This window comes from Haliaeetus albicilla, chromosome 26, assembly GCF_947461875.1.
Source record: "Haliaeetus albicilla chromosome 26, bHalAlb1.1, whole genome shotgun sequence".
Lineage (NCBI taxonomy): Eukaryota > Metazoa > Chordata > Aves > Accipitriformes > Accipitridae > Haliaeetus > Haliaeetus albicilla.
In genome coordinates this window covers 16,194,149-16,221,152 of record NC_091508.1, presented here as the reverse complement: position 1 = coordinate 16,221,152, position 27,004 = coordinate 16,194,149, and the positions used below count along the sequence as shown (strand labels likewise).

Sequence of the window (27,004 nt, the reverse complement as noted above, 5' to 3'; positions counted from 1 at the left end):
CCTGGGGACGGGGAGGCCTGGGGGGGCGCTGAGGACACAGCAGGGCACGGCGACAGCTTCGGGTTGGGAACGCGCTTGCGGAAAACACCCAAGAAATGGGGAGCGCGCAGCTGCCCGCCCCTGCGCGCTGCCCTCAGTGGCCGCCCAGCTGGCGAGCGCCGCTCGCCGCTCGCCGCTCCCGTCCGCGCAACGCACGCCCGGCTCCCTGCGCGCTAACCACAGACTTTACCCCAGCGCCGGTCGGCCGGCCTGCGTGACGCGCCGACGCCGAGCTTTCCCATTGGCTAGCGACCCTACGGGAGCACCGAGGCGCCGTCCGGGCGGTACCGAGGCGCGGCCGGCGGCGTCGCGCAGGGCGGCGGGATGTCGGGGCCGAACGGGGAGCCGCACGTGGCGGTGGGCGGCGCCGGCGGCAACGAGGACGAGGACGAGGACGGGGACAGCTTCGGGGAGGAAGGTGCGTGGGGACGGCCCGGGGCAGTGCCGCCTGCCCTGGCCCGGGCCCCCGGTGGGGCTGGGTGGCCTGGCCCGGGCCCGTGGGCCTGGCGGTGCGGGTGGCAAGGCCCAGATGTGCCCAGATGTTTTGCTGCTTCTGCTTGGGAGAGGTGCCCGACGCCCAGGGTGCGCCCGCTGCGCTGCGGCGGGAGGTGAGGGGCTGCGGGGACGGCGGGTTTTGAAACCAAGTGGGGCTGGGATGATTCCCGCCCAGTGATGGGGCAGGAGCTCCTGCATGCTTCCTTGGGGGTATTTTTTTTTTTTTTGTGAAAAGATGATTCTGTGCTTTTGCGGGTGTATGGGGTGTGCATGACCAAGGAGAAAGAGGATGTTCAGATTTTGAAATTGCAGGACAGATCATGTAGGCAGGTCTGGGAGAAGTAGTCACGGGTGGAAAAAGTGAATTTAATGTAATTAGCTTGGCAGATTCCACTTTCAGGCATTTCTACAGCACCTAGGTATGAAATTTCTGATGCTGTCCTGTCCAGTTAGAAAAAGCCAATGAAGGAAGTGAGACAGTGGCAGAACTGTAATGTGTATGTACAGGTCACTCTTAAAATTGGAAATCTTTCAAAGGGTAAGCACTTTGCTACTCTTCTCTTGAAAATGGTGAAGATTTGGGTTATGCTGTTTCCCAAAACACCGTTTCCAGATGTGATTCGCACAGGTGAATCTTGTAGCTGTGGCTGTGATCCACCTGCAGTGACAGGAGCATCATTTCTGCCTTGAAACACCCCAAAAGCATTCATCACTTTGCGTCATCACAGTGATTTGTGTTTCAAACTTTTTGAAAAGCTAAGAGACACATTGGATGTGATGGAGAAAGTCACTAAATCTGCTCTACATTGAGTCACTCCGCCTGTAATTAGTTGGTGCTTTGTGTGCAGCAGCTGGTCATAAAGGTCTGTAGCTATTTCCTGGTCTTGTGGAGCTGAAGCTGTGGATCACTTCCTTGATCTCAAATCAGAAACCTTGTTTTTGGCAACCGTTCTTGTAAGAATGCAGAATGGTGAACAATGCAATTGCCATACTCCTGGTCAACATTTTCATTAGGGGATGTGGTTACATTTCCACAAAAATAGACCAAGCTTGCAACCAAAAGAAGACAATAAAATAAAATGTTTTTACAGAATATTTTAAAATTGTTAATTTTTTTTTTCTCTTCCCAAAGCTGCACAACTTATATAGCCCTCGCTTGAGCTCTAGGCACTGAGAACAATTAGGCTTCTGCTGGGATTACAGACTTCTTGCCAAGTTGATGAATATTGCTTGTCAGAACCAGTTATTGTATCTGCTTGGGATCTGCTCACCATTTCATTGGAACATAGTGCATCACATACTAGGTTGAAGTAAAGAGTTCTAACTCACAGACATCGTCACATACCTTGAAACAAGGTTTGAAGAATACTGGTAATTGCCACCTTTTTGGAAAGAATGTGTTTGTGGGATTGGTTTTTGAATGCAAGGACATCAGCAGTGCTCTTGCTCATAATGCCACGTCTGCATATACCTGCAAGACCAAACTTTTATAAAAAAGCTTAAAAGCTATGTATGCCATTCTCCAAAAAATTAAAGACTGCAATACTGCTATGAATAGCTCTAAAGTAGTATAAGAAAAGGAGGACAATTGTTTTTTTATAATGAAACTTCTCCTTAACTATTAGTAATGCAAATGACTGCAATATTTAAATATTCACAGTTCTTTTAAAGCTGCTGGTAATGGCAGTGCCTGGGCCCGGTACACTGGGCACCAGGGCACCCTGCCTACGGAAGCGTCAAGGAGGTGGCCAAGAGGGGCAAAGTTGGGCTTCTGAGGCTGGGGAATTTCAGCACGGCTCAAGCCTCATCCTCCTCGCTTTCTCTATACCCTCCGTTAGCTCAGAGCAGCGCTCCAGCCAGGCACTGCGTGTGTCACACTTGGCTCTGATGCTCCCCCAGCTTCTCGGAGGAGCCAGATGGAGAGCAGCCAGCCCCAGCCATTGAGGTGTGGGATTGTCTCACCCACGCAGGCATCTTTCCCTGTCCTGCAGCCCACAATCCTCGTAAATGTCAGCTCGCGAGCCACAGCTAGATGCCAGCCTCTCTGCACTCGCTCAGCCCATGCGGCTTCAGCAAGGAACATGGGACTGGTTCCGCCTGGGGTCTCCTGTAATGCCCCCGGGGTTCCTGAGTAACTTGTCAGCAGGGGTTTATCTTGTTGGTTTTTCAGTTTGGTTTTTTGTTATTCTTTAGGATGGTGTGAACATCGCTTGGAGCAATCCAAAAGCAAGTGTTTCATCACAGTAGCACAGCTATCTTCATCTGATTAACAGTGCTAATACACATCCCTGTGAAATGCTATTGTACTGAGGCTAACACTTCTGCACTTGAAACAAATGCTATGAATAAGAAATTGTACCTAGGGAACCAACTGTCAGGATCATCCTGAATGAGTTTGGTTTTAATCTGAAGTACCCAAAGCCACAGTGCATGAAAATTCTGTAGTTGAACTTGGTATCCCACGCTTACCTCCCTTTGGAAATAATGGTGCCACTACCAGCACCTTTGGGCTCATCCCTGCTCCTGCTACAGCCATGGCTGTGCTGTCTCGGCAGCCTGACCCCAGACAGGCCCTTGTGAAGCACATCCCAGCCTGGGAGCCCTGCACAAATAATTCACAGAATGTAAACACTTTGGCACGCTGCCAAAATGCCTGCACCTTCATCAGGAAAGATGATCCCTAAGGAAGCTAAAAAGGCTAACTTGCCCTTGGGATTTATTTGGTACTGTTGCAGTGCGGATCACTGTGCGCTAGCACTCAGCCTGTGGTCAGCTATTTATGTATGAGATCAAAGGCTGTCAGATACGCCAAGAATGGGTTTGGACTGCCCAGGTAACTTGCCTTAGATCTTGTTACCAGTCCTCCAGCTTCCCATTGGTCTCATTTGATTGGGGAACACAACATATGCAGGATTCAGTTGCATTTTACTTCATGCACCCAGTGGCAAATAAGGCACAGCCAAAATGCTGTGGGCATGTTTAGCAAGAGCTCTCACTGCCTTCACTGGCTGCAGTGACTATACTTACATTGTTCAGTCTCTCATTTCCCTTCCTTTTAGAATATGCAGCAATAAACTCCATGCTGGACCAGATCAACTCCTGCTTGGATCACCTGGAGGAGAAAAATGATTATCTACACGCCTGCTTGAAAGAACTGCTGGAGTCCAACCGCCAGACCCGCCTGGAGTTCCAGCAGCAAAGCGAGCAGCAGAACATGGAAGCTGATGTGCAGGGACCACAGCCTCCTGTCTAGTGTGCTGGCCACAAACTCTCAGTTGGTATTGCTACGGGGACATTTACTGGTCACCGATTTAACGTAAAACTTGAATAGAAGAGGTACCTCATGCCTGTTACTTGTTCCTGTGGTTGTGTCCTGCCATTCACCTCCACGTTGTTATTCTTTAGCTGTGTGATAGGTGCAGAAGCACACAGGTGGATGTAGGAGAGCTGGTTCTTTTTGCGCCTCAACACGAGCCTGGCACTGACACTTGGTTAAAGCTTGTTGTAGGAAACCTGATGCTACAGAGGTTGTTTGCAAGCAGACCCTCTTCACAAACAGTAAAAATGATATCTGCTCTTTTACACTGTTAAATCCAAGCAAGGAGTGTTATGGCTCTAGCCTCTTCCCTCAAAAAGCATGTTAGGCAGGGGCTGTCCTGACTTCAGGCTTGCCCCTAAGCGTAGCTCTAGTGACAGACTTGGAGGCGGAGGCCCTAGACCAGCTCCTGCCTTGAAAATACAGCTTCCCCATTATTCACGTTAACTGTGATGTAAGAAATATAGGCTGATGGTCCCAGATCACTGGACACTTCTATACCCTTCCAAGCAGAGAAGACAAGCTACCAGGGTCATGTTTTTGACTGTTATAATTGGAAGCTGCCTAACTCCTTAGGTTGCTATTAAGGTCTCAGGCATTAGAGAGAGGCAGAGCAGCCTGGTTAGCCCCCACCACAGCATTAGCTATACAGAGCAAAGAGGCAGGCCTGCCTGCCATGGGCTGTGAGCAGAGTCCTCCCTGTACATTTTGACAGTACACATGAGCATTCTGGTCTGAAACTTTGTGATCTTGTCAGGATTGCCTGGGGCCAGCACTGTGAAGCAAGTCTTACTGTTCTACTTCTGTAGAGTTAAAGGAGTTTTTTGGAAAGTTAAAGAAGTTATTTATAAGAAATCTGTTTTATTAAAATCAGTTTGAAACAAAATTTGTTCCTGAGACTCTCCACTATGGGAACAGATTGTATTAAGCCTTCTATTATTAACAAAGGACCAAGATGCACATTCTTGCCTAGCTTAGGACACAGTGCTTGTCCGAGAGTGTGCACCTTTGAAAGGAAACTGTTCTGAGGAACAGAATTGGGCACACGGTCTCCCAAGAGATAGGTTTTTCCTCTGCCTGGAAAGGAAACGAGGGGAACTACAAAGAATTCTCAGTGAAAAATAAGTTTCCATCCATCTACTTCATGAACTTTGTCCCCTATGGAATCACATTACCATCTTTCAGGTTCAACAATCCAAGCCTCAGGCTTTCCACATAATTGCTGTATCCCAACTGTGCAAGTAATAACCAACACCACCCTGTATTAGACACGCTAAAGCCAGGCTTATTTTATTCTTAAAATAAAAACAGCAGTAAAGTTGAAGGGTTTTGCTCTATTAAAAGACTCAGAAAATAAACATTTCCAGCAAATATCGTATGTAAAGGACTCTCCCTTTAAGGCCACTCTATCTGGGTTTGCGCCTCGTCGAGCGTCTGCACCCAGCAGAGGTAAGACCAGCTGTCTCACCTTTGGCTAGGGAGGAAGGCTCTGCTGCTGCCTCCTGGCCTGTGTTTGCTGCCTCATTCTGTCCTAAACCCCCTCCGCTCCCTGGATCCTGGCAGTCATTTGTGCCTTCCTTTTGCCTGGCTGCATTGGCTTCCTCCTCCTTACACACAGTGTGTCCCAACAACTCCCCTACAGTGCGGTTCTCTTCAGGGAGTGGGCAGTCGGCACTAGTGGTAGCGGACTTGCTCTCTTCCTGTAGATTTTCTTCTTCTGCAACCATGATTCCACATACATCATCAGTCACGCTGGCTAGGCTTTTGCCCTCTGCTACAGAGGTGGCCAGCTCACCCTTACCCTCTGGAGGCATCAAAGCTTGTTCTTGCAGGGCTGACAGCTCTGTACCCTCCTTGTCTATCCCATGATCATCATTCACCTTCTTGCTGGTATCTGCTGTTGTAGCAGGAGGCTGTTTCGGATCATCCAGCAATTGGGAGCTGGAGCCCTGGGAATGCAAAGGAGCCTCGGGGTAGGCAGCTGTGGCACGATGCCTCGCTGCCTTGTATCTCTGCAAATACAAACAAACCAACATGAGAGACAAGCCCAGCTGAGCTACTGTCACTGCAGCAAGTAGCAGCTGGTCCAGGAAAACCTGTACAAAAACAGTGGTGAATGCCAGCTAGAATCTGCAGGGGCACGACTTATCTCGGCAGCTCTCCTGGCCTGGCTGCTGAGGCTTTCAAACAGTGAAGGGTCAGCTCCTGTGAGGAAAAGTGGTGATATTAAAACCTGAAGTCCCTCTCACATTACTTAATGCTGAGCGAGTGCATGGCAGACCTGTGGCTCCCGAGACAAAAATCATGTTTTGGCAACTGTTAATCTCAGTCAGACTCAGGACTTTGTAGATGTAACAGTGCAGGTGACAGCTCTTGCTTCAGCTGCTGCCAGGACATAACTCTGGACATGGACCCTGGATACATGAGGCTATGCACTGCCCTCAGCTACAGAGGTATGATTTAATGTTTATCAGCCAAAGCAAGACTTAAGTTGAAAGCTTAAGATTTTTTCACTGTGTTGATACAATCTGTGCAGTCAGTGAAACTGTTGACAGGACCACTTCTTGTTACAAGGTGCTGAGGTTCTCTACAGAATAAAGGTAAGCATATCATCAATAAAATTACTCATTTGCACTTGCTATCACAATGAACCAGTAGAGGTCTGTAAAGAGATTAAAATGGCTACTAGCCATTTTCAAGACTGGATTTCAGAAAAACAGCAACTCTGTATAGCTATCTAACATGCAGTAGGAATCTGGTCTTCAAGACCCGGACAGAGCATGAGCTAAAGGAGTAAAACAAAGCTCCCTCTTTTACATAGCAGTTCCCTCCACAATCAACTCACTTCCAGCTTTCTGCTAAAGGGTCCCTTGAACTGGCTCTAGCATTAGACGTGATAATTTAAGGAAATTATTTTGAGCGCACTGGCTTTCATCACTGCCTTAAGCAGTGCTACTGTAGTCTGCAACATGGAATTACAGCACATCAGATGGGCAGCTTTACATTATAATTCAGTTTATCGTTGCAGGCTTGTTCTTTCTCTGTCCTCAAATAGTGGAATATGCACAATATCATAATGCACTGGAACTACATCAGTCAAGTCATAATGTTGTACCCAAACTAAACCAGGTGCAAGCATGCCAATTTGTTTTCAGAGTGATTCTGTGAACTGCCTCACCAGCAGACAATTCTCTGCTTTGAAACCCTCTGATGAGCTACTCTGATGAGAGTACCCCAGAAACTGGCAATGATTTAACTCAGACTGTGACAACCCCAATGCACCTAGGCAGCCAAGAATAATAGTCATCTGGCTGCAGATATTTAAGGTTGGACTGTTGTCATAAATAATCCCCTCAGATTGCTCCAGCATCTATTTGAAGAGCATCTGATTTCAGCTCTAAGCAGGCCAAAAGGGAGGCATACACACTGCTGCTGCGGTTTCACTCTAAGCTGATCTAAAATAAGCCAGGGAAACTGCAAGGCCTATTCCTTCATTCCTGAAATGACTAGCTGCAGGAGTGGGAAAGGATGAGCAACCATGAAGGAACAGCTGTGGTCTTCTGCTACTTGCCATTCCAAATCCACTGCTCTAAGTGCTGGCTTCTGCAGCACCCCACCCCTTACTGGAGGCAGTGACAGTTGACTAGGAATAGTTAACCTGTCTGAAGACTAGAAGAAAAACATGAAGTTTGGGAGGTTTGGGGTGTGTGTGTGTGGTTGTTTTTTTTTTAAACACTATCAAAAGCGGGTAGGGAAGCACAGTGGCTTTTGTTGGAGCAAGTTCTGGGTGCAGGCAGAGGACAAAGTCAGTGTGGGAGCCTCCCTCCTTGCCAGGGTCAGGGAATACCATTCTCCTGCAGAGGCAGGGCCCAGGCAGTGGTCATGGGAGAGGGCAGAGACAGTGCAAGCCCTGCGTACCCACCACAAGGTACTAATCCAGGCCCCTCACCCCCTGGCAAGTCAACAAGGACAGAACAATGGAGGCAGATTCCAGGCCAGCCCAGTAGGAAAAGCTTCTAGATACAAAAGCAGCAAGGGGCAATACGGCTTCTTTAGGTGGAGCCAGTAAAGCAAAGGAACAGCATCAGTTGGCAGAGCTTTGTGCTAAGGAGTTTCTAGGAAAGGGTAGCAGACAGACAGACAGACTGACTTCCTGTTGCAGGCTGACCCTGGGGACCAAATGGACTCTCACCAGCTTGTAGCTTCCATCACATAAAGAGTCTGTAATGTTAAATTTCCAGATTTCTAAGATGAGTATCTGATTTTACCAGGCCCCTTCATGGATGAATCACACCCACAATTTTGGCTAAAGGAGCTGTTCCTGCAGTATCGCATGAAAAGATGCAAATGTACCAGCTTTCTTTAAAAGGAACAGCTTCTGTCTCTTGTTCTTTCCCCATCTTGACCCACGTGTAATCTGTCTAACAGAGAAGAGGCCTAGACTGAAGAACAGACTCCACAGGTTCAGCAAACAGAGCAGACACTCTGAGGAAGATTTCCAGCCAGAAATGGGCAACAAGATGACAGCAGCAGTAGCTGGGAAGCAGGACTGGACTGGTTTTAGATCTACAGGGGTGATGGGAGACAAACACAAAGCACACCAGGAGAAAGCTATGGCACAGTGGACACCAAGGATGATGGAAATGAACTGAAGACAAGACAGCTAACGTGGTGGATTCGCTGAAGACACGCATGGGGGTAACAAATGCCAGGCCATGCAATCTCCAAAGGGTCTAACCTGAAAGTTCTCAAAATGCATCAGGGACTTGCAGTGTGCGAGCCGGGCAGCAGAGTCGCTATGGTAGAATTTGTGACACAGCCTGCAGAGGTAACCTGCGACGGGGACCAGAAAATCCAGGCCTGCGAAACGGGAGGGGAAGGGAAATCACAGATCACATTGAATGGAACTCAAATAATGAAAGCATGTTAAAAGGGAAGGGGAAGGGAAGGAGAAAAAGAAAAGTGGAAAGCTTTGCCTCTGTTAATTACGGATTTGCAAGATGACTTGCTGAATATCTCATCTTACCATGGAATGGCTGTGTGGTTGATATTCAGAGAGAAATCTGGCTGCCAGAGCAAAGAAACTACACAGAGCATTAAGGGGGGGAAAAAGGAAAAAAGAATACAATGGAAAACTACAGAGAACATGTGATCTAATGTAATGGGATCAAACCAAGCAGAAGACAGCAGGCGCGCAAGAGGAACACGCAGAGAACATTCACAGCATGAATCATTATTCCATCTGCCACACGATACTGGAAGGTTACAGCGATATGGAAGATTGGTGTAAACAGAGCTCTCCTTGGGCACAAAACAGCCTCTGCAGAGCTGCCCTCCTCAGAACATGAGGGGCTGTTAGAGGTTTGAAGTCAGAACCGCTTATAGGGTGGGGACCCAAGACAGCCATCTGGAGGCAACACTGCCCACCAGTCCAGCAACATATCTGAATAACCACTAGGTAGAGCGTGGGGGTTCTGAAGTGGAGGAAACATGCACAGTCTGGGCTCTGACAGAGAGTTCGATACTGTCAGTACTGCTCAATATCTCTATACAAGCTGCATTTCTGTGGGAAAGCATTCTAATCAATAAGCTTTCAGGGTCCGTCTTTCCAGAGCATCCCTCATTTGCTACCTACTTTCTTCAGTACTCCTGCCCTACTTGTTCCACTTCCTACCTTAGTAAGGTATCTGGCTCTCATCCTTTCTTCTTCAAAGCAAAAGGCAGCTCACAAATATCAATCACATCCTTATGTTTTATCACACAGTAATAAAGCAACGTTTGGCCCTTTCTCCAGGCAGAGCAGTGACTTGCACCAGTCCGATGCAGATGCTGGAGCACCATGGCCCAGTAAGTCCTTATAGCAGTAGGTAGAGACCATCCTCTCTTACAGATACAGCATGTGGCCAGAGAAGGCTCTGTGGGCCTTTGTGCTTAACTCTGCTTGCTTACCATAGGCTGTGTCTGGACAATACTTCTCGCTTCCTTCGTAATCCTCCAAAGACACTTCCTTCAGCCCAGTCTGGAAACCAAAAGAAAATTAGTGCCTACTGTATCTATGCCAATTCCCTTCCCGGGCTCTTACGTTTTTCTAGTAAGCTTGGGAGCAAAACAGAGGATTCACATACCAGAGACGGATTTGCACAGCATCTGGTTAGGGCCAGACACAAAACCCAATGTCAGCAGGCCAATTCATTACAAGGGTTAAAAACAACCCTTGCACTCCAAGCCTGAAGTAGCTTAGCCATGTATCTCCTTCTTTGTAACTGCTCTCTACTGGGAAAATATTTATCAAGATAAACCTCCACACATATGTTTCCTATGAGACTAAGCTACTGCTGGGCTATTCAGAGAGACTATGTCAATATCTTTGTCAGAAATTCTTTCCCTTGAAAAAAACATTGCTTATGCTCCTCAACAACATCATAATGTTTGAAGACACCAGTAGGAGCTGTACAGCACAGCAGAAACACCCTCCTGCATCCCAAACATAGTGCCTGATTCTCTTTTGCATTGCCCTGTGCTCTGGAAGAACTCCAGAGCGCTCACCCTCCTGCTGTGGGGTGCAAGGAAGGTTGACTGGACTTCTGAAACCCTAAGCTCAATCAGCCAAGACCAACTAAGTCACAGGATCCCACAGCAGATTCTCGGACAGGTCACCCTTTCTCCTTTTGCATGGCATACCTGCTTGGCAGCAGAATCCTCATTCTCTATCAGCACTACATCAAGGTCTTCCTCCTCACCAGCTCCCCCCTCCTCCTCCTCCTCTTCATCATCATCATCTTCAAAACAGCCAACAGCGTCCACTGTGATCAACTCCTCTGAATCTTCTGGGCTGCCCAACTCCTTCTCTCCTAGCCTCACCTGTCAGGTACAGAAAAGAAAGATCAGATCAACTTTGCACTCTCCATTTAACCAAGGAAGACCCCAAACTCTGAACAGACTACATTTGACAAGTAGAAGGGACTGCAAGAGAGGCACAAAGCTGTCTTGCTTCTAGACACATCTAATTCCTTGACCCTTTTTTTCACTCAATTTCTTTAAGGTGTAACAACTGAAGTCTAGCAAAAGATGAAAAAATTAAAACAGGTTGGAAGAACTGCATGTCTTCCTTTCATCCCTGCAATAGTCAGGGAAGCAGAAAGTTAACCTGCTCCACAGTGTAGCTGTCTCCAGTCCTGCGCAGCTCTCCACTCAGGCAGTATTACCTCTTTGGCTTTCTGTTTGTGCTCAGGGGACTTCATATGCTCCACGAACTTGCGAGGGGTCTTGAAGTGGCGGCTGCAGACAGTGCAGAAAGGACGAAGTGAGCGTTTGGCCAGCTAAGGAAAGAAGGACAATTCAGTAAGTCACAAGAGGTACCATTTCAGAGGAATGCGGATAAATATTGAGTGAAACAAAGTCACAGCCTTGCATCTAAAACAGGGAGCCCACAAAGAGAGTCTTCTTTTCAGCAGAAAGGACTCCCTAGCTCTTATCTGCCAAAAAGATGGCAAACATGCAGAGCAAAACAAATGTGGTTTATAAAAGGTGTTCTGGCACTTCTCCCCTAAGAGCCAATAAATATGATGGCCTGCCTACATTTTAGCTTGAAAATTTACAGACTGCCCACCAATTCCCCCATTCAATTGATTAGGTGAGTTTATGATAGGCCATATTTATTGAGAAAAGTCAAGAATTATAAACTAGAGGTGCTTCAGGCCATACTGACACAGCGTGACAACTGGAAGCTCCAACAATGCCAGTGTTCAGAGGCAGGAGGCAGCATGGCAGTGCCCTTAGACAGTGGGGATGTTACTGGCAGAACTTTATGTGCATCTCTCCGCTCCAATCACTTTTCCTTTGCTGTTTGGGGAGCAGGAGATGCTAGACACTTCCACTCAATCCCCACGAACGGTCAGTGCAAAAATGAAATCCATGCTATGGTTGTTACCTTGTGTTCTTGGGTCCTGCGATGTTTGATTAGATCCCCTGTGAAGTGTATCTGACAAGTGTTACACCATCGCTGCTGGGTCTCTCTGAAGCGACAACGGACATATCTGTAAGTCACACCTTTCTACATTCTCCGTGGAATACTGCAGTTTGCAATCTGTTCTCGGCATTGTTTTCCCCAGCATTCCTATATTTACAGGCTCGGATTTATCTTCTCCCCTTCCCAGCCCTTTAGCCCTTGCTTTAGCTCACGCTGACAGAACGGCACCAGCTAAAACAAGCCTCCGACCTGATCTACGGTATTAAAAACTACACCGCAGGTCAAAGTCAACATTGGTATCCTTCAGCAGGAAGAAAGTTGCCTGAAGGAGATTAAGGCCCCTGAAACCAAAGGGATTTTGTACCTTACCTAGAACACAGGGGCACCCTGGTGCAATGAGGAATTTTAGAACCCATGTAGGTCCACATTCAGATTGAGTTTTCTGGGGCAGGCCAACACTTACCCATCTTTTTCTGCTAGCACCTTCTGCTCCTTCACCATGGGCAGCAGTGAAACAAAACAAACATTGCTCATGTGCTGAATCTCCCCAAGTCGCTGCTGGTGCTGAATTCCAGCCATGTGGGATTGGAAATTCTGAGAGAGAGGTTAGGAGAAAAAAAAAATTAAATGTATTCAAAATACAGAAAATAATAAGTATGAGCTATGCTTTCCATTCTCTTGACTGCTGTTTAACAATGAAATTGTATAAAAGCTTAAGAGCATGGCTGCCTGTGCATCCACCCACATTCGCTCTCTAGCAGGTTGCTTGCCAGCTCTTCAGGAGAGCTTTATTTTATCTACATGCTTGTCGTCATTTTTTATGTTCCTTGTTCCTGAAGCATGAGCCCTTGCTAACAAGTCTCCTGCTGCACCTCCCCATGGCAGCCAGCCATCTAACTCACTTCTCCTGACCACCCATATCCCAGTCAGACCTGTGGATTTTTACCTGCTGACTGCAGCAGTTGGTCTTGCAGATATAACAGTAGAATTTAAGGACCGATTCAGGGTTGGGATCAGCTGTGCCCACCTCACAGGTCCAGTGCCCTGGTTTCAGAGCTGTTGTACTGATAGCTCTGCTCTCACTGCTCTGCTGGATAGTCACTTTCAGCGAACCTCCAGAGCTCAACACCTGCCAAAAGAAGGAGTCTAGATTAAGTCCAATCTCTCAGTAGAAGACACTAAAAATTACACCTGCTTTTTGTATGTGACCTAGGCTCTCTACCACTTAAGAAAATGCATTTAAGCTTGAATCCACGAGGCTGATCAGAAAGACTCGTACACGCTCTTTCTCCCAACACTGCTAAATCAGTGATCCCCATGTCATAGCACCAGGCTTATTAGTACAGATGGTTGTTTCTACAGGCTCTGTAGACACCGTATGATCCAGTCTCTGGAGACTGGAGCAACAAACAATGCGTTGGTAAGGTACACAATCAGCTCACATTTCTCCACTGCAGAACTAAAGGCAGCTCAGCACCACACCTGATGGACTAAGAAACAAGGCCAGGATGATACATTTGATCACGTCAACAAATGCCTCCAATTATGGAAGACTATCAAGCCTGATTCACACCATGGATTAAATCTTTGCTTACAGATTTACACAGCATAAGATCCTGCTTTAACAACTAGCATGTGAGCAAGGTATTTCATGCAAAAGACTCTCAGGTTGCTGGCTTCACCTGTCTCTCATTTTTGCAAGCTGCCTTTCAAAAGCACAGACTCCCACTATCTGCCCATGCCTGCTGTGACGGCAAGTGCCACAGCAGCTGCATCTTTACTGCCATCACCTGAATTTTTTTACATCTGCTCTTCAGCAACATAAAGGATGTATTTAGGTACAGCCCTCAATACATATATTTTTCAGTGGCTCTTTCGATTCAACTTTCTGTCTTTCCAGATGAATACTGAAATCTTAATGAACCCCAGCATCCACAAACAGCCAGCAGTAGGTAAGGTGCAGGCTAGCAGAAGTACAAAAGCAGCAAGTCAGAGCAGACTGCGCATTAATTGCAGACATATTATGCCTTATTGCCAGGGACAACAGCTTACAGCAGGAGACAGAGCTCCAGACGTGGGTGCCATCTGGTTCCCAGTGGCAACGGGCTTCTCCGGGATGGAGGGGGAGGTTGTATGTTCTGCACCACCCCTGCATGGAGTGGTGTCTACTCACCTCAGGAGCCTTTGGTTCCTCAGAGAATTTCCTCTCTTTAGAGAGATCTTCAGCTGTGTACTCCTTTGCATTGTCTGGACCTAGGAAGAGGGAGTCCTTTTAGCCGCCTTACATCAAAATAGCAATGACAGAAAAAACAAAGCAGCAGTTGAATGAAGTCAGGGAGCTTTCCTCACAGTGCTGTCGGCCATAAGCCCAGTTCACAAATCTTTCTCCAAAGAAATCCTTATTAAAGAGGGAAACTTCCCATTCTTTGCATTTGGTAGGCAATAGGTTTTAGGGGATTATGTCTGGATTTGGTTCTTGTATTTTCTCCTCCTTTCCCCATCCTGTATGACTGGAGGAGGGATATTTCTGATTAAACCCACAGGACCTACAGATGCTGATCTACAGGTGCAGTACCAGCAAGGAGTGCCCAGAAGTACAAATCACAGTGCTCAGCAACTCACCATCAGCTTGGACACAGGTGCTTGACTCCCCTACTTCCTTGCTGTCTGTGGCATCCTCTAATGCGGACTCCTCGGTCACACTTCAAGGGTATCAAGAAAATTATTTGCCATGTTACAGAGAAAGAGATTCAGAAGACACACCAAGGTACAGGCTGGGGTCTAAACTACCACACTTTCTATGAAACCCCCACATCAATAAGCTAATGGAAGTGGCATTTTAGGCAAGGATTCAGCAGAAATAAATTAAAACAATGAAGAGTGGGCACTCTAGAACAGATTCAGAAACAGCAGCCAAATAATCTGGACAAAAAGGTTACAACCAATTTTTTGGTTCCCTACCCTCTCCTGCAAGAGGCCTGCAGGGAGTAAGTACAGGAAATATTCTTAGTAAGAGCTCTGAGAGCTCACTCCTGTCTCGATTGGTGACCTGCAGGGAAACTGCAACACCCGGACAGTACTCCAGGCTGCTCTGTGCATGAGGGAACAGAGACCTGTGGGAACTGAATGGGTTCTCAATGGTGTCTTACAGGGTTTTCATCATAACTGCCTGCTCTATTCGTATCAGTTGTGTTTTATTCCAGAGTCCCTACAGTTCTGCTTGTGGGGGAAGTGGAACTGTACAAGATGCAAATCAAAGGGACTTTGCTGGGTTTTATTTGGTATTGGCGATCTGCTAAGGAGAAAAAAAAGATCCTGAGGGGACTGCTGAGAATAAACGGTTGACTTCCAGAGGGCACAAAGTGTACTTTACAATATCTTTCTCCAGCCCCTATTTTTCTACCAGGGCTAACACTTTTCGCCATGGCTCGAGTGTCTTCTCTCTCAGGCTGACTCGATATCCCACCCACTGGTGTCCTTCTGCCAACGAGGAGCAGCACATTCTACACGAGCAAGAATGCAGACTGTGCAGGTACTGCATCCAGTGATCCAAACACACACGCATCGCATAATTTATCAGATTGATAAGTGATAATGTAACTGGGTTACATGGCTATAAATATGCAGCAGGGTTTGGGCAGTGCAAACACGAAGAAAACAAGAGTGGCTGGCATTAACATTATTTGTCAAGTGCTGCCAGCAGGCTCAACACTATACCACACACAGATGGTGACAGCACTCCAGGGCAAGGGTTTGCAGTCTAAACTGCAAATCTAAGGAGCAATCTAGGGAAGCAAAAGCCATCACGAGCATGATCTAAGGACAAAATGCTATTATATGGATACTTGTCAGGCCATGCTAGAAGAAGTGGGTGTTCAAGGAGGATTTGAAGATGATGAGTGCTTTCTGCACTGGAATGAGGATGTTGTTCCAGGCATACAGATGGTACATATGAAAAAAGGCAGAAGTGGGAAAAACCTGAAATGAAGGAGGAGGCTGGTATTCCTGGCCAAAGGGAAATGGAACAACGAAGCATGAAACAGAAGTTTGTGACATGGATGGGGGGAATGCCCTTATCATTTGTGAAGGGCAATATGAGAACAGTAAACTATTTTTTTCAGAGATCCATCATCTGTTCATTGGAAGTAAACATAAACACTTAAAAAAAAAGCTAAGGTATGATCTATTCTAAGTAAATACCAGCCATAATATATGCACAAATCCAGCAGTCGCTAACTACTGCTTAGGGAAGGATTTTCCTAACAGCAGTCTTGCTGCAGTGAGATCTGTCATTCCTCAGACTTGATTCTTTTTTCAATGTATGTAACAGGACTTTGATTAATACCCTACTAAATATTAATGTAATTAAAATTAAATTAGCTTTGACAAACAGATTAACAAAGCATACGCTCAAATGCATTCGACTTAGCTTTAATTGAATTTATTCACTTTCTAATTCACAATAGTCCCTGCTCACATAATATTTATCACTCTGTAATGTTTTACATGATCAAGGTAATATTCAAACATCAAAGTAATCCTGGAATATTCTCCCTAAAGCTAGCCATTAATCTCTAATCTACAGATGGGAAACAGAGGTGAAGAAACTTGTCCGAAACCACACAGTGAATTGTTAACAGGGAAGATAAGAGGACCCAGGAGTCCTGACTCACAGTCATTAACATATGTTGGAGAATTCTCAAATCAATACCTCCAAAAATCTGTATTCACTCCCTCCTCTTCTCCCTCCGCACCAGCTAACAGCGACAGTTCTGGGAGAGGTACAGCACCGTGCAGATGGCACCAGGAGCTCCGTGATGTGCCTTCCCACTAGATGGCAATACAGCCTTATCTGTTCCTTCCTGCACCCATCCGGGAGGCAGGGAGCGCCAAGACGGGCCTGCCATGGCCAGCATGCCTGCGCGCTGCACATCCCTTGCGGATAACAGGATTGCCTTTGTCTATTTTTACCAAACAGACAGGGGTACAGGCGAGACAATCTTCACAGAAGGGATACAGAACTCAACTCTCATGGATACAGGCTTGGATACTAGGGAATATTGATTCCCTTCCCGTTCTCATTCCTCAAAATAAACTACCCTATCCTACACCTACTGTCACCTAACAAATTCCAAGGCTTTTCCTCTCTGCTGATATGTGGCTGTTCATTTCCCTTTTGACATTTAGGGAAGAAAATTAGAGAAATGTATCAGAATAGAAAATAACCTCTCTGCTTCTTACAAGAATCTTGGTTGCACATTTACATGAGCTGCATCTCTTATTTTTCATTCCCGTAGTTGGATCACCCATAGCAGAGACCCTACAACACCCTGGATCTCAGCATCATGAGATCTTCCGAATTGTCCATGAACATCTGAAATACCTCCTACATGCTAGACATCAGGCCAGTACAGTACAGCCCTAATTATTAGAAAATAAAATTAGACAATAATTCTAAACCCAGTAACTATTTCAATATCCCATTCAATAAATACCTCTTCAGTCTTTTTGCTGCAGGCTCAATGTTCAACACAGATTCTGTTGGAGTTCTTGGCTCTGCAGGAACACAGAAGATCTCCTTAGCAAAGCAGACCATGCCACCTTAAGCATGTTCCCTAGCTGAATGGCCAATGCCAATAAAGCTCTGTTAGAGCAAATACTACTATACGCTTGCTTATTCTGAATTTGAGAATTGTAGTGACAAGGTTAGATAATGATCTAAGAGATTTGAGTTTTATTGCAGATGTCACTGTATGAAGTTGTCGTCAAGAAAGAAATCTATGTTTATGTCTAAGTGGGTCTTAGTCCTATACCTAGGTGACAAGAGCTCAGATCATAGGAACATTAATGTAAGTCAAGGTGGCATATCTATCTGACAGCAACCATTTAATCAGGTAATTTTCACCACTGCATATACACTGGTCACAACTTCATCATATGCCTCCATTTTTAGATTAGGCACTCTTCAGTCAGAAATAACATTCCCACATCTGTATAGTATCCGACACTGTAAGAGATTCAGTGCCAGCAGTTTCTGTTCTGACAACTGGACTACAAGTACTCTTTCAACTCATCTTTTCCTTAGCATATTGCTTGCAACTGGTTCTGCTCCATGTGTTTGACTCCATGAGATGTTGAGTTCAGCACGGGTAAGGCAATGTGGAAGCCTTAATTTCAAACCATTTTTCTTTTTTTTCCCCCATCTTAAATGGGGCTCACTGTCAAAGTGAGAGGCTTCCATGCCAGAGATACAGAGCTAGCTTATAAAAACCAAAAATATCCAGGTAAAAAGGATATATAAAGCACATAGCAGAGGGCTATCAGAGGCAGTTTAAGTATTTACAATTAGCAAGAAATGTAGCTGGTTAAGACTAAAGTCATCTCCAGTCTTTGCTGCAGGAATAGCTAAGAGAATTTTATAATGACTAGCATTTCTTTCACTACAGGCTCCCCCTTACCTGTGGATGGTGAGGAGTTGTTCTGCTCTGACCCTGCTTGCACTACCTCCGGGATTTCCATTTTCTCATCACCTTGTGTCTGAGATGAAGAACCAGGATCTAGTTCCCGCTTCCTGTCAGGGACCCTCTGGAAGTCCTGCAATGGGCAGAGAGTCACTGCCAGATCTTGGTCCTTCCTTAAACCAAACACACTGCCCAAAGCACCCATGTTTTACTGTGGGGCAGAAACAGGAATTCCAGCACACAGTAATGGAAAAGACTAGATGGTTTACAATGGACCGCCTTGCTTCAAGTAAGTTTACATCATTAAACAAAGCAATGCACTTTAATTCCACAGGCAGCCCACGGTATTTCTCCAGTGCTTTAAGTAGCAGCTGTAGGAGACCCAGCTGTGTGCAGAGAGTAGGGTCACTTTAGAGGGACTCTGGCAAGAGTGCACGGGCAGGTAAAAAGAATAGTCCAAAATAATCCCCCTTCCTTTCAACTCTGGAGAAACTACAGTCCAAGAGTGGAAGTCTACCTTATCCACCACATCTTTTTGACAGAATGGGACCAAATATGCAAAAGCTAATCTAAGAGGAGGGAAGTACCGGTCAATTAATCCAAGAACCATTTCCAGGATACAGAAGAATTCTTAATGGTGGAAAGTGAGAAAGGTTTTTTTACCAAAAAAAATGTAGATTTTACAAAATCCACAAGAACAAATATGATCCTGATCTTCAAAAAAGAGAAAACAGCCCAAAGAGGCAGAGTGACATGTAATTGGTAGGAGCAAGTCATTTGGGAACAACAAACTGCTTTGGAAGCCTAATGGGGCAGAACTCTGGTCTCTGTGAAGAGCAAAGCACTCAGCCAGGATTTCTTCTATTATAATTACTTTGAAGCTGGTACTTCTAAAGGCTGCTTTTATATCTTAGGTTTAAACAGTTCTGCTAAGAGGAGTTCTCTCTCTTGGGCAAGAAGTGACAAGAAACGTTTGCATCATAAATGTAAATATGGACCACAAGAACCTTAGGGATAGACTTATTCCTGCATTTCTGGGTCAGCAGCATGGTGCAAAAGGTAGTTTTCACTGTAAGGCTCTCTCTCTTCTCTTTTGTTCTCCACCTATGATACAGTCAACTGCTGCAAGTGCAAAAGGGGCACAAAGCCCCCAAACAGTTGGAAACTACAAGCTCACCTTGCGAAAGGTCCGGTTCTGCCGCTGGAAGGGAAGGCTGGGGAAGCCCAGCCGAGTCGGCTTTAAGGAGACCCCAACAGGTGGTGGCCCCAGGAGGGAATGTCTTGTAGCCTGAGGGAAAAACTGCTGCAGCGCTGGCGCTGTCATGTTAAATCCACGCAGGTTTCCTACAAATGCAAACACACAGCATATCACCAGCTGCAGCATGCAAAGGAGAGAGAAAATCTTCCACCGGTACGAGCAGCAGGTAGAGAGGGGAAGGGCTTGTCCACGCAAGACCCTGTACTTTACTGAGCACTGTATGGGTGCTCTATGCTCTACCCTCTTCAGCCCCCACAGAACAATTTGATGTAATAGCAACTATTACTATGTATCAGGCTATTTAATTACAGTTGTCACTGCAGGCTAAGATCATTAGAGCAATTATTTGATCTGAGCACACTAGTGCTTGTGTTTGCAAAAAACAAGGTCTCGTTTTACAAAAATTCTCTGTAAAAAAGGAAAATTCATCCCACATTTGTGCAGCTGGTAGCTCACACCATAGTATGGATGCTATTTAACACAAGCCAGTAACAACGTTTCATGTAAAACAACACTGGACTTTTCAAACAAGAGATTCCACAGTCCTCTCTGCCACCTGGTTGTCATGCAAGCTCAACATGTCAACCTAAACTCTGACACTTGAGACTCTGCCATTTCCAATTATAATGCTCTGCTTTCTGAACAGTTCTTTTCAGCATCCACAGACTATTAACTAAGTCTCAATAATTTCTTACGAAGGCAGTCCTTGCTATCCCCGTTTCAGGGGCGAGGGAATGGAAGTGCACTGATGCCTCAGCTACACTCTCAGAAGCTGTCCAGCATTCTGGGAACCTGGACTTGTATTGCAATTTTTTATTTCTCACTTTAATTAGTGCATACTCTGGCTTTTTAGAAGCTGTCAAAACAGGGCAGAGAAGTTTGGAGACAGATACCCAAAATCTGAAAAAACAAGCTACACTGCTTAAAGCCTGCAACTCCATAGGAAGTACTATGCCATGTTTGTCTTCAAAAGTAATCTAATCTCTTATTACTTACCATAAATAATCTCTCACTGTAAAAAGATGTAGCTGTATTAAAAAAAGTCTGTAAAGCAAGAAATCATCTCCTGCTCTTGGTTTAGTACCTTTAAAGAACCGCACATCCATTTCAACTTGAAGTATTTATTTTTTCCTATTCCCATTGCTGAAGCCACATACAGTCAATTAATTATTTATGCTGATGCTTCCCAGGTACAGAAATACTACAGCATCAGATATTCTTACACGTAACCCAAACCCAAATGACCGAAAAATTTCAGATTCCTAAGAAGGGCTACACTGGACATTGCAACCATATTACATGTTACTGGTGGCTAGCTGGTGTAGATCATTGAAAGAGAAGTTGCAACTCAACTCAGCACGTAGAGGTGAAAAGAAGATGAACAATGCTAAGACAAAGTGCATGTAGAGCATTTATTAACATACCTTATCCTGCTCTTGTATCTAATTTGCCTCAGGTCCTTGGCATACTATTTAAACACAACTTCTCAATAAGAGATTTTGCCTTAGGGAAAAGGTCAGCCCACGCTAACATCAAATGTATCTGAAAGGAGTATGGCTGACTAAAGTGGAGTCAGACTTTTTTCCTGACACAAATATATACACCAATCTTCAGAGCGTGGCTTGTCCTTTTTCACTGCCAGTTTCCCTACAACCTGAGAGAGATCTGTAGAGAGCCACTAGAGTCACTAGAGAGCCTTCTCGTTAAATGGGCAAGTGAGAACAAAAGGAGTTAACGACATGCAGAATAAATCTATTGTCTTCACATCTGGGCATGATTCACAGGCAAGACAAAAACTGCAGGCATTAATCTAAACTAGGCACTTTAAAACTACCCCAGGTACTGATTTTCTGTGTTGAAAAGAGCTGTCAGGTTAAGACACAAGCAAAAATAAAAACAGCTTTATTCCTAATATCTTTATGTTAGCAATGCTATTATTAAGGCGGCTTCATAAATTTGTTTTGAAAACATCACATCTGGCAAAAAAAATCCACTTGTGGAAACACAGTGATGGAAGAACAGCGATATTATCTACCACACAAATGACAGTCATTTCAGGGAATCGAAATTTTGCAGGACAATTGAACCTGAACCATTTTCTACCACAATATACTTTATTTGTTTGTACTGCACTAAGTTTAGACAAAGACAAGCATCTACTGCAAACAAGGTTAGCATGTATGTAACAGACAATGAAATAAATTGTTTTAACCTTCCAACCAAAAAAGACAAACAAATAATAAAAATCTAAGTATTTTATCTAAATATATTGATAAAAAAATATTTGCTCCACCAAGTCTAAGAGGGAAGGCATGTATTTCGTATCTAACCTGATACCTTCTAGTGCTATTCCTGGTTGTGAACAGTTGGGCACACGGGATTTTCAACAACTGAAGAACCTCTGTGATGTGGACTATGGACAAATTTGAAGAGAAAAAAAAAAAAAGACGACAAACAGAACTACCAAATACAAGGACTGCAATGGTTCAGCAAGAAATAGCCATACTACGGTTTCAGTCCATGAAGGATGATTAAATAACTCCAATAAGTAAGCGTCTCCCATAACGACAGTACCTTGCATCTGCTGCATGAGTAAGGCCCGCTGAAGCATAGGATTGGCATTGAGCAGCGATGGTTGATTTGTTGCCCGTAAGCTCAGCATCTGTTGCTGTTGCGGTGGTGGCAAACCCCTGGAAAAGGCAGCATTAATCATAAGAACCCAATAAAAACTGTACCCTTCAATTCCAGGCACCTAACAAGTATAAAATGCAGGAGCAAAGGACAGACGAAATGCTGATATACATGCATGAAAAGATACCATACACCGGCACTGTATCCTCTTTCTTCCACTCTCCTGGAATTTCCAAAGCTGACAGATTGTCTATCAAGGAATTTGAGGTCAGAGAGAACTCCTTAGCACCAAGCCCACATAAAGCCTGTCAAGCGGCATAAAAAAAGCCCAGGAGCTGACTGCAGTTCTACAGAATTATGCAGCAGCTCGTCAGTAGAAACGAGCGATCTAGATCAGCAGCTACATTTAACACAACAACAAAAAAAGTAGTTCTAAAAACCAGGGAGTTTTCTCAGTAGCTTAAAGCACATTTTTCCAAATCGATGCCTCCCACACGGAGCCAGACAGGTCATAACTGTAAACGGTGCCCCCTAACTGCAAGAACCAGATGGAAAAATAAAGCACGGCCTTCATATTTAAAACACAAGGAGGAAGAAGCGAGCGGAGAAGAACTCTCCACTTCTAAGGAGGGTGGAGCAGACATGAGAGAAAAGTCTGAAGAAACTGACAGGCACTTCTTCAGGAGATTGCAAGGTCAGGCCCACCTCTAAGCACAACTGCTGACACAGCTAAATCTGTCAGGGCTGTAAAGAGGTACAAACATGGATCAAAATATCCATGCTGACAAAAAAAACCCAACCCTCTTAACAGAATATACAGCAGCTCATCTTCACATTAGCTGCTCTAGATTGTTCCAGTCTCAGAGCTGAGATATTGATACCAGAAAACCCATACTTTTAAAGGTGTAAGATGCATCCATGTTAACCAGCAGTCAGCCCCATACTGGCATTTTAAGGGCAGCTTTGTTTACAGTATAAGACATATAATAACGATAAAAAGATTTAGAGGTGGGAATCTTTCGGTTCTACTAGAAATACAAACATTTACCTCAGAGACATATGCCTTCTAAGTATAAAGTAATCATTATAATTTATTAAATAACAAATTAACTTTCTTCTTAAATTCACATCCCATTTCTTTGAATTTGCAGAGCATAAGGCTTTAAAGATAACAGTAACTGCAAATAAACACATCATTTCAGAGAATTTGTGTTAGTTCTACAAATGTCAGCTCATCAGGGACAACTGCTCCTATCCAAGACAGTTATTTACCTCCTGCATTTTTTAGGAAAACCCCGGTTATCTGCCTTTTTATTTCTGGAAGATGTCATTTGCCTTTTAACAAACAAAACATGATTTTCTCCATCCCCTCCCTGCCCCACAGTGCTCAGTCACATCCTCAGCGCTGGTGCCACTGCAGAAGTAAGTTCAATAATCTCACCCAGAGCCGGGAGACCCAGCCAGAGAAGGAAAATAAATAAATAAGCGAAGTTCAAGAATAAAATAAAGTGTGTCTCTCTCCATTTAGGGAGGCTCCGTTGGGTGGGTACGAGGAGAAGGCGGTTTCCCCCGAGCCCCCTCCTCGCTGCCTCAGCCCGGCGGCCGCCCGGGCCCTCACCCGCTGTGAGGGGAGACGCTCGGCCCCGGGCCATCCCCTCCGACGGGCTCTGCCCGGGGTCACCCTACGCGCCCTCGGGGACTCGGCGGCGGGAGCGACCCGGCGACCGGAGGGGCATCTCCGGATCGCCGGGGGAAGAGTTCAACGGCTACGGCAGCAGCCGCCCGCCCGCCCTCTCCACAGCGGGGTGTGCCGCCCGGCCCGGCCTCTCCCGCCCTACAACCCCCCCCCCCCCCCCCTTCCTCAGGCATCGCCCCCCACACACCACCTCCTGCCCCCCGGCCCCTCCGGCCACCCCCCTCCTCCCCAGGCGCCCCTCGAGGCCTCCAGCCCCCCGGCTCTGCCCCGATCGAGGCCTGCGCCCCCCGCGCCCCCGCCCGCCGGCCCCCGCCTCCCTTTGTCGCCTTCCTCGCCGGGGGAGGGCAGGCCCGCAGCCAGCCCCGCCGCGGCTTTCGCGGGGCGAGGAGCGACGGAGGGGAGGGAGGCGAAGGAGAGCGGTCCCCCGGGACAGGCCCGAGATCCCCGGCCTCGCGTAGCGGCGCTTACCGGCCTCCCTGCTGCGCCGGGGGGTGGTGGTGCTGCTGCTGCTGCTGTTGCTGGAGGAGGTGCTGGAGCTGCAGCAGCTGCTGCTGGAACTGCTGCTGGTTGAACATGTCTGGGGAGCCCCGAGCGGGGCGAGCCTGAGACAAAACACGGGAGGGCGAAGGAGGCACCGGCTGCGGGGCTGGCGCCTATCAGCCCAGCAGCCATTGAGCAGGGGAGCCGCCGCCGCTGCCGCCCATTCATTCACTGAGCCGATCCCCCCCTGCCTCCTCCTCCTCCTTCCCCCCGGGGTCATCGCAAGCAGCAGCCTGTGGAGGAGGTTTCCAAACCCCACCTCCCAAAACCCGCTCCCACCCTCCCCTGCCAGCCGAGCCCGCAGCCCGCCCCGCTCCCCCCCGGCGGGGCCGGACCGGGCCGGGCGCCGCGGCCCCTTCCCTTCCCCGCCCCGCCGGCACTCACGGCGCAGCCCGCGGCGTTCACCGCTCCCCGCCAGCCGCCTCCATCTTCCCGACGGGGACAATAACCACCTGCCCGGCCCCGCTCCCCGGCCGAGCCCAGGCAGGAGGCAGCTCCTTCGGCAGGGCTGGAGGACCCGGCCGCCCCCCGCAAGGCTCGGGATCACCCCGGGAGCCTCCTCTCAGGTCGCCCCAGCTTGCGACACCTCCGTTTCTCATCCCCCGCACAGAGGCAGGAGTGAGGTCCCCTGTCCCTCGAGAGGGCTGGGAGGGGATGGACACCATCTGTCCAGGGCTGGGCAGGGGGAACGGAATAAACGGCTGAAGAGGGGGAGCAGATGGCATCCCACAGCGTGGGTCTTCTGCTCTTTGTTTTTTGTTGTTTTTTGTTTTGTTTTTTTTTTAATAGTCCAGGGGAATCTTTGGTAATCATCTCGCCAAGGAGATGGAAAAAAACCCAGCTCAGCCTCTGGCCATTCGCTGTGGTCGCATCTTGGCAAGTCTGCCATGAGAACCTGGAAGAAAACAAATGGGAACTTTTTCAATATTAGTCTGTGCTGTAGACTGAGATGACTTCTAGCAGGTCCATCCTTTTTGGTTGGGGTTTTTTGGAGGGGAGGGTTGGGGGGGGGAAGTTTGTAGCAAAACCTTTCCTGCAGCACCTCTTTTCTGTAAGTGAATTAATTTTAAGGGTGTTCAGTACATACAGCCTCTGTATGAAAATATACTGTGACTGTCGTTTCTTCTTATACTGAACCTGGCAAGGGTAAAGATGCATTTCTGCTCTTTGCCACTCCAGAGAATCCATCCTGAAATAATTTACTTTATGGTTTATTATTCACGCCAATAAAGACTGCTTGATTCATTAAGGGCCTGGGAATTGATTTTTAGCTGAAAGTATTGTAAACTGAACACAGTTACTGGTGATACACAGTTAGCATTAATAATTTTCAATGCAGCAGCGTATGTTGATTTTTCCTTTGGGCCTTTTTATACCATCCTGATTTTACAATAATCAATTTGGAGATGACCATCCATATTAATCAATGACTGGCCATGTTAATGCCCAGAGTCCTTTACATAGTCACAGCTGCCTGCACACACAGAAAATGCTCTCCTGTTAAGCATGAAAGCTTAAGTATCATCCCAGGGAATACATACATGGAGCAGAAAATATACATGGAGTCTTTTTCAAATCATTTTGCATAATTGATCCTCTGTTCCTGTAACCATGCTATTACAGCAGCTACCAGCCGGGCTAGTTTGCAGTGGTGGGGGAGAGGTTAATCTTATGATCCTACAAAGGTCTTGCTAGTCTGTGTATTAGCCAGACATGCAAAAGACAGAATTCAGGTTCTATAAATAAATGTAGATCGGAAATTGATGTCTTCTGTTCTTAATTCTACAAGTAAAGTTCTTCTAAGTATTCTTTGTAACATTTGGAAATCTACACAGCACCATGTTAATGAGCTATGTGAGTAACTAAGTCTACAGGGTTTTTTACTGTTAGATATTATATTCTGACATAGTCTAGAGGCTCCCCTCAAAGACTGGGCTTTCTTTTGTGAGGTCGTATATACAAATTATTAAATAAACAGCCTTTTTGAGTTTATGAACAATAAGTCTACAATTCAGTGCATAGATATACTACTGCATTGAACACAAACATGGACATGGATTTAGTCCTGTGCATGCACAACCCAAGTCAGGATTAGGGCTGTGGGAAGTGAAGACACATGCTGCTTTATCAACCTACAATCCAAAGGTTGATCTTCAGAGATGCCTTCATGTGCCAGAGGTAAACATCACACCTACCAGAGGTGGTTTAACTGAATCCAGAAGAGAAGGTTCCAGATTCAGCTAATCACATCGTTCAGTCTGAAAGTCATAGAGAGATGTAAGGCAACAGTACAGAAAATTGACTAGGATTCTTTCTTCGTTACAGGCAATAAAACAGTGTGTCTTAAGCTGGCAGCCACAGGGTACTTGCTGTCAGTGCCCACTGAGCACTGGTACACAGACCTTGACCTTCCATCTACTGACAGTTGTTTTTTCCTGCAAGGAACATCTCCCTTCAATTATTAGCAACTTGCTATTCAGTGTGCAGTGGTAAATACATGTCATAATGTGAGAATACATGGAACTTTAAAAACATAGTGCTACAATACAGACTACATTATCACTCAATAATAACCTAGGTACCCATTAGGCTCAGAGAG

The 27,004-nt window shown here is 46.2% G+C and overlaps 2 protein-coding genes across 3 annotated transcripts; one reads left to right on the top strand and one right to left on the bottom strand.

Annotated features, from left to right (window-relative positions):
• Positions 1 to 297: 297 nt before the first annotated feature.
• BBLN (bublin coiled coil protein) lies at positions 298 to 5,174 on the top strand. The gene is made up of 2 exons (XM_069772106.1): positions 298 to 457; positions 3,594 to 5,174. Exons 1-2 carry the CDS (start codon positions 364 to 366, stop codon positions 3,785 to 3,787), a joined length of 288 nt encoding a protein of 95 aa, XP_069628207.1. The 5' UTR covers positions 298 to 363; the 3' UTR covers positions 3,788 to 5,174.
• On the bottom strand, positions 5,113 to 25,012 carry CIZ1 (CDKN1A interacting zinc finger protein 1). Of its 2 annotated transcripts, XM_069772103.1 has the most exons (16): positions 24,790 to 25,012; positions 24,334 to 24,467; positions 22,113 to 22,228; positions 19,458 to 19,624; positions 18,278 to 18,413; positions 17,315 to 17,375; positions 14,442 to 14,521; positions 13,993 to 14,072; positions 12,766 to 12,948; positions 12,283 to 12,413; positions 11,781 to 11,865; positions 11,056 to 11,169; positions 10,532 to 10,711; positions 9,800 to 9,869; positions 8,589 to 8,710; positions 5,113 to 5,862 (listed from the first exon to the last, which is right to left on the bottom strand). In XM_069772103.1, the coding sequence occupies exons 2-16, from the start codon at positions 24,438 to 24,440 to the stop codon at positions 5,257 to 5,259; spliced, it is 2,238 nt and encodes a 745-aa protein (XP_069628204.1). In that variant the 5' UTR covers positions 24,441 to 24,467; positions 24,790 to 25,012; the 3' UTR covers positions 5,113 to 5,256. The 2 variants fall into 2 exon arrangements, with proteins under 2 accessions (XP_069628204.1, XP_069628205.1); XM_069772104.1 differs by lacking the exon at positions 24,790 to 25,012 and having other exon boundaries at positions 5,113 to 5,799; positions 24,334 to 24,661.
• Between the last annotated feature and the right edge of the window lie 1,992 nt (positions 25,013 to 27,004).

Excerpts from the sequence above, each read along its gene's own strand:
- CIZ1 (XM_069772103.1), bottom strand. The coding sequence starts at position 24,440 with ATGTTCAACCAGCAGCAGTTCCAGCAGCAGCTGCTGCAGCTCCAGCAC. Across the intron at positions 12,949-13,992 it reads AGGAACCAAAGGCTCCTGAG|GTGTTGAGCTCTGGAGGTTC; the intron begins GTGAGTAGACAC and ends TTCTTTTGGCAG. Across the intron at positions 10,712-11,055 it reads ACAAACAGAAAGCCAAAGAG|GTGAGGCTAGGAGAGAAGGA; the intron begins GTAATACTGCCT and ends TGTACCTGACAG.
- BBLN (XM_069772106.1), top strand. The coding sequence starts at position 364 with ATGTCGGGGCCGAACGGGGAGCCGCACGTGGCGGTGGGCGGCGCCGGC. Across the intron at positions 458-3,593 it reads GGACAGCTTCGGGGAGGAAG|AATATGCAGCAATAAACTCC; the intron begins GTGCGTGGGGAC and ends CCTTCCTTTTAG.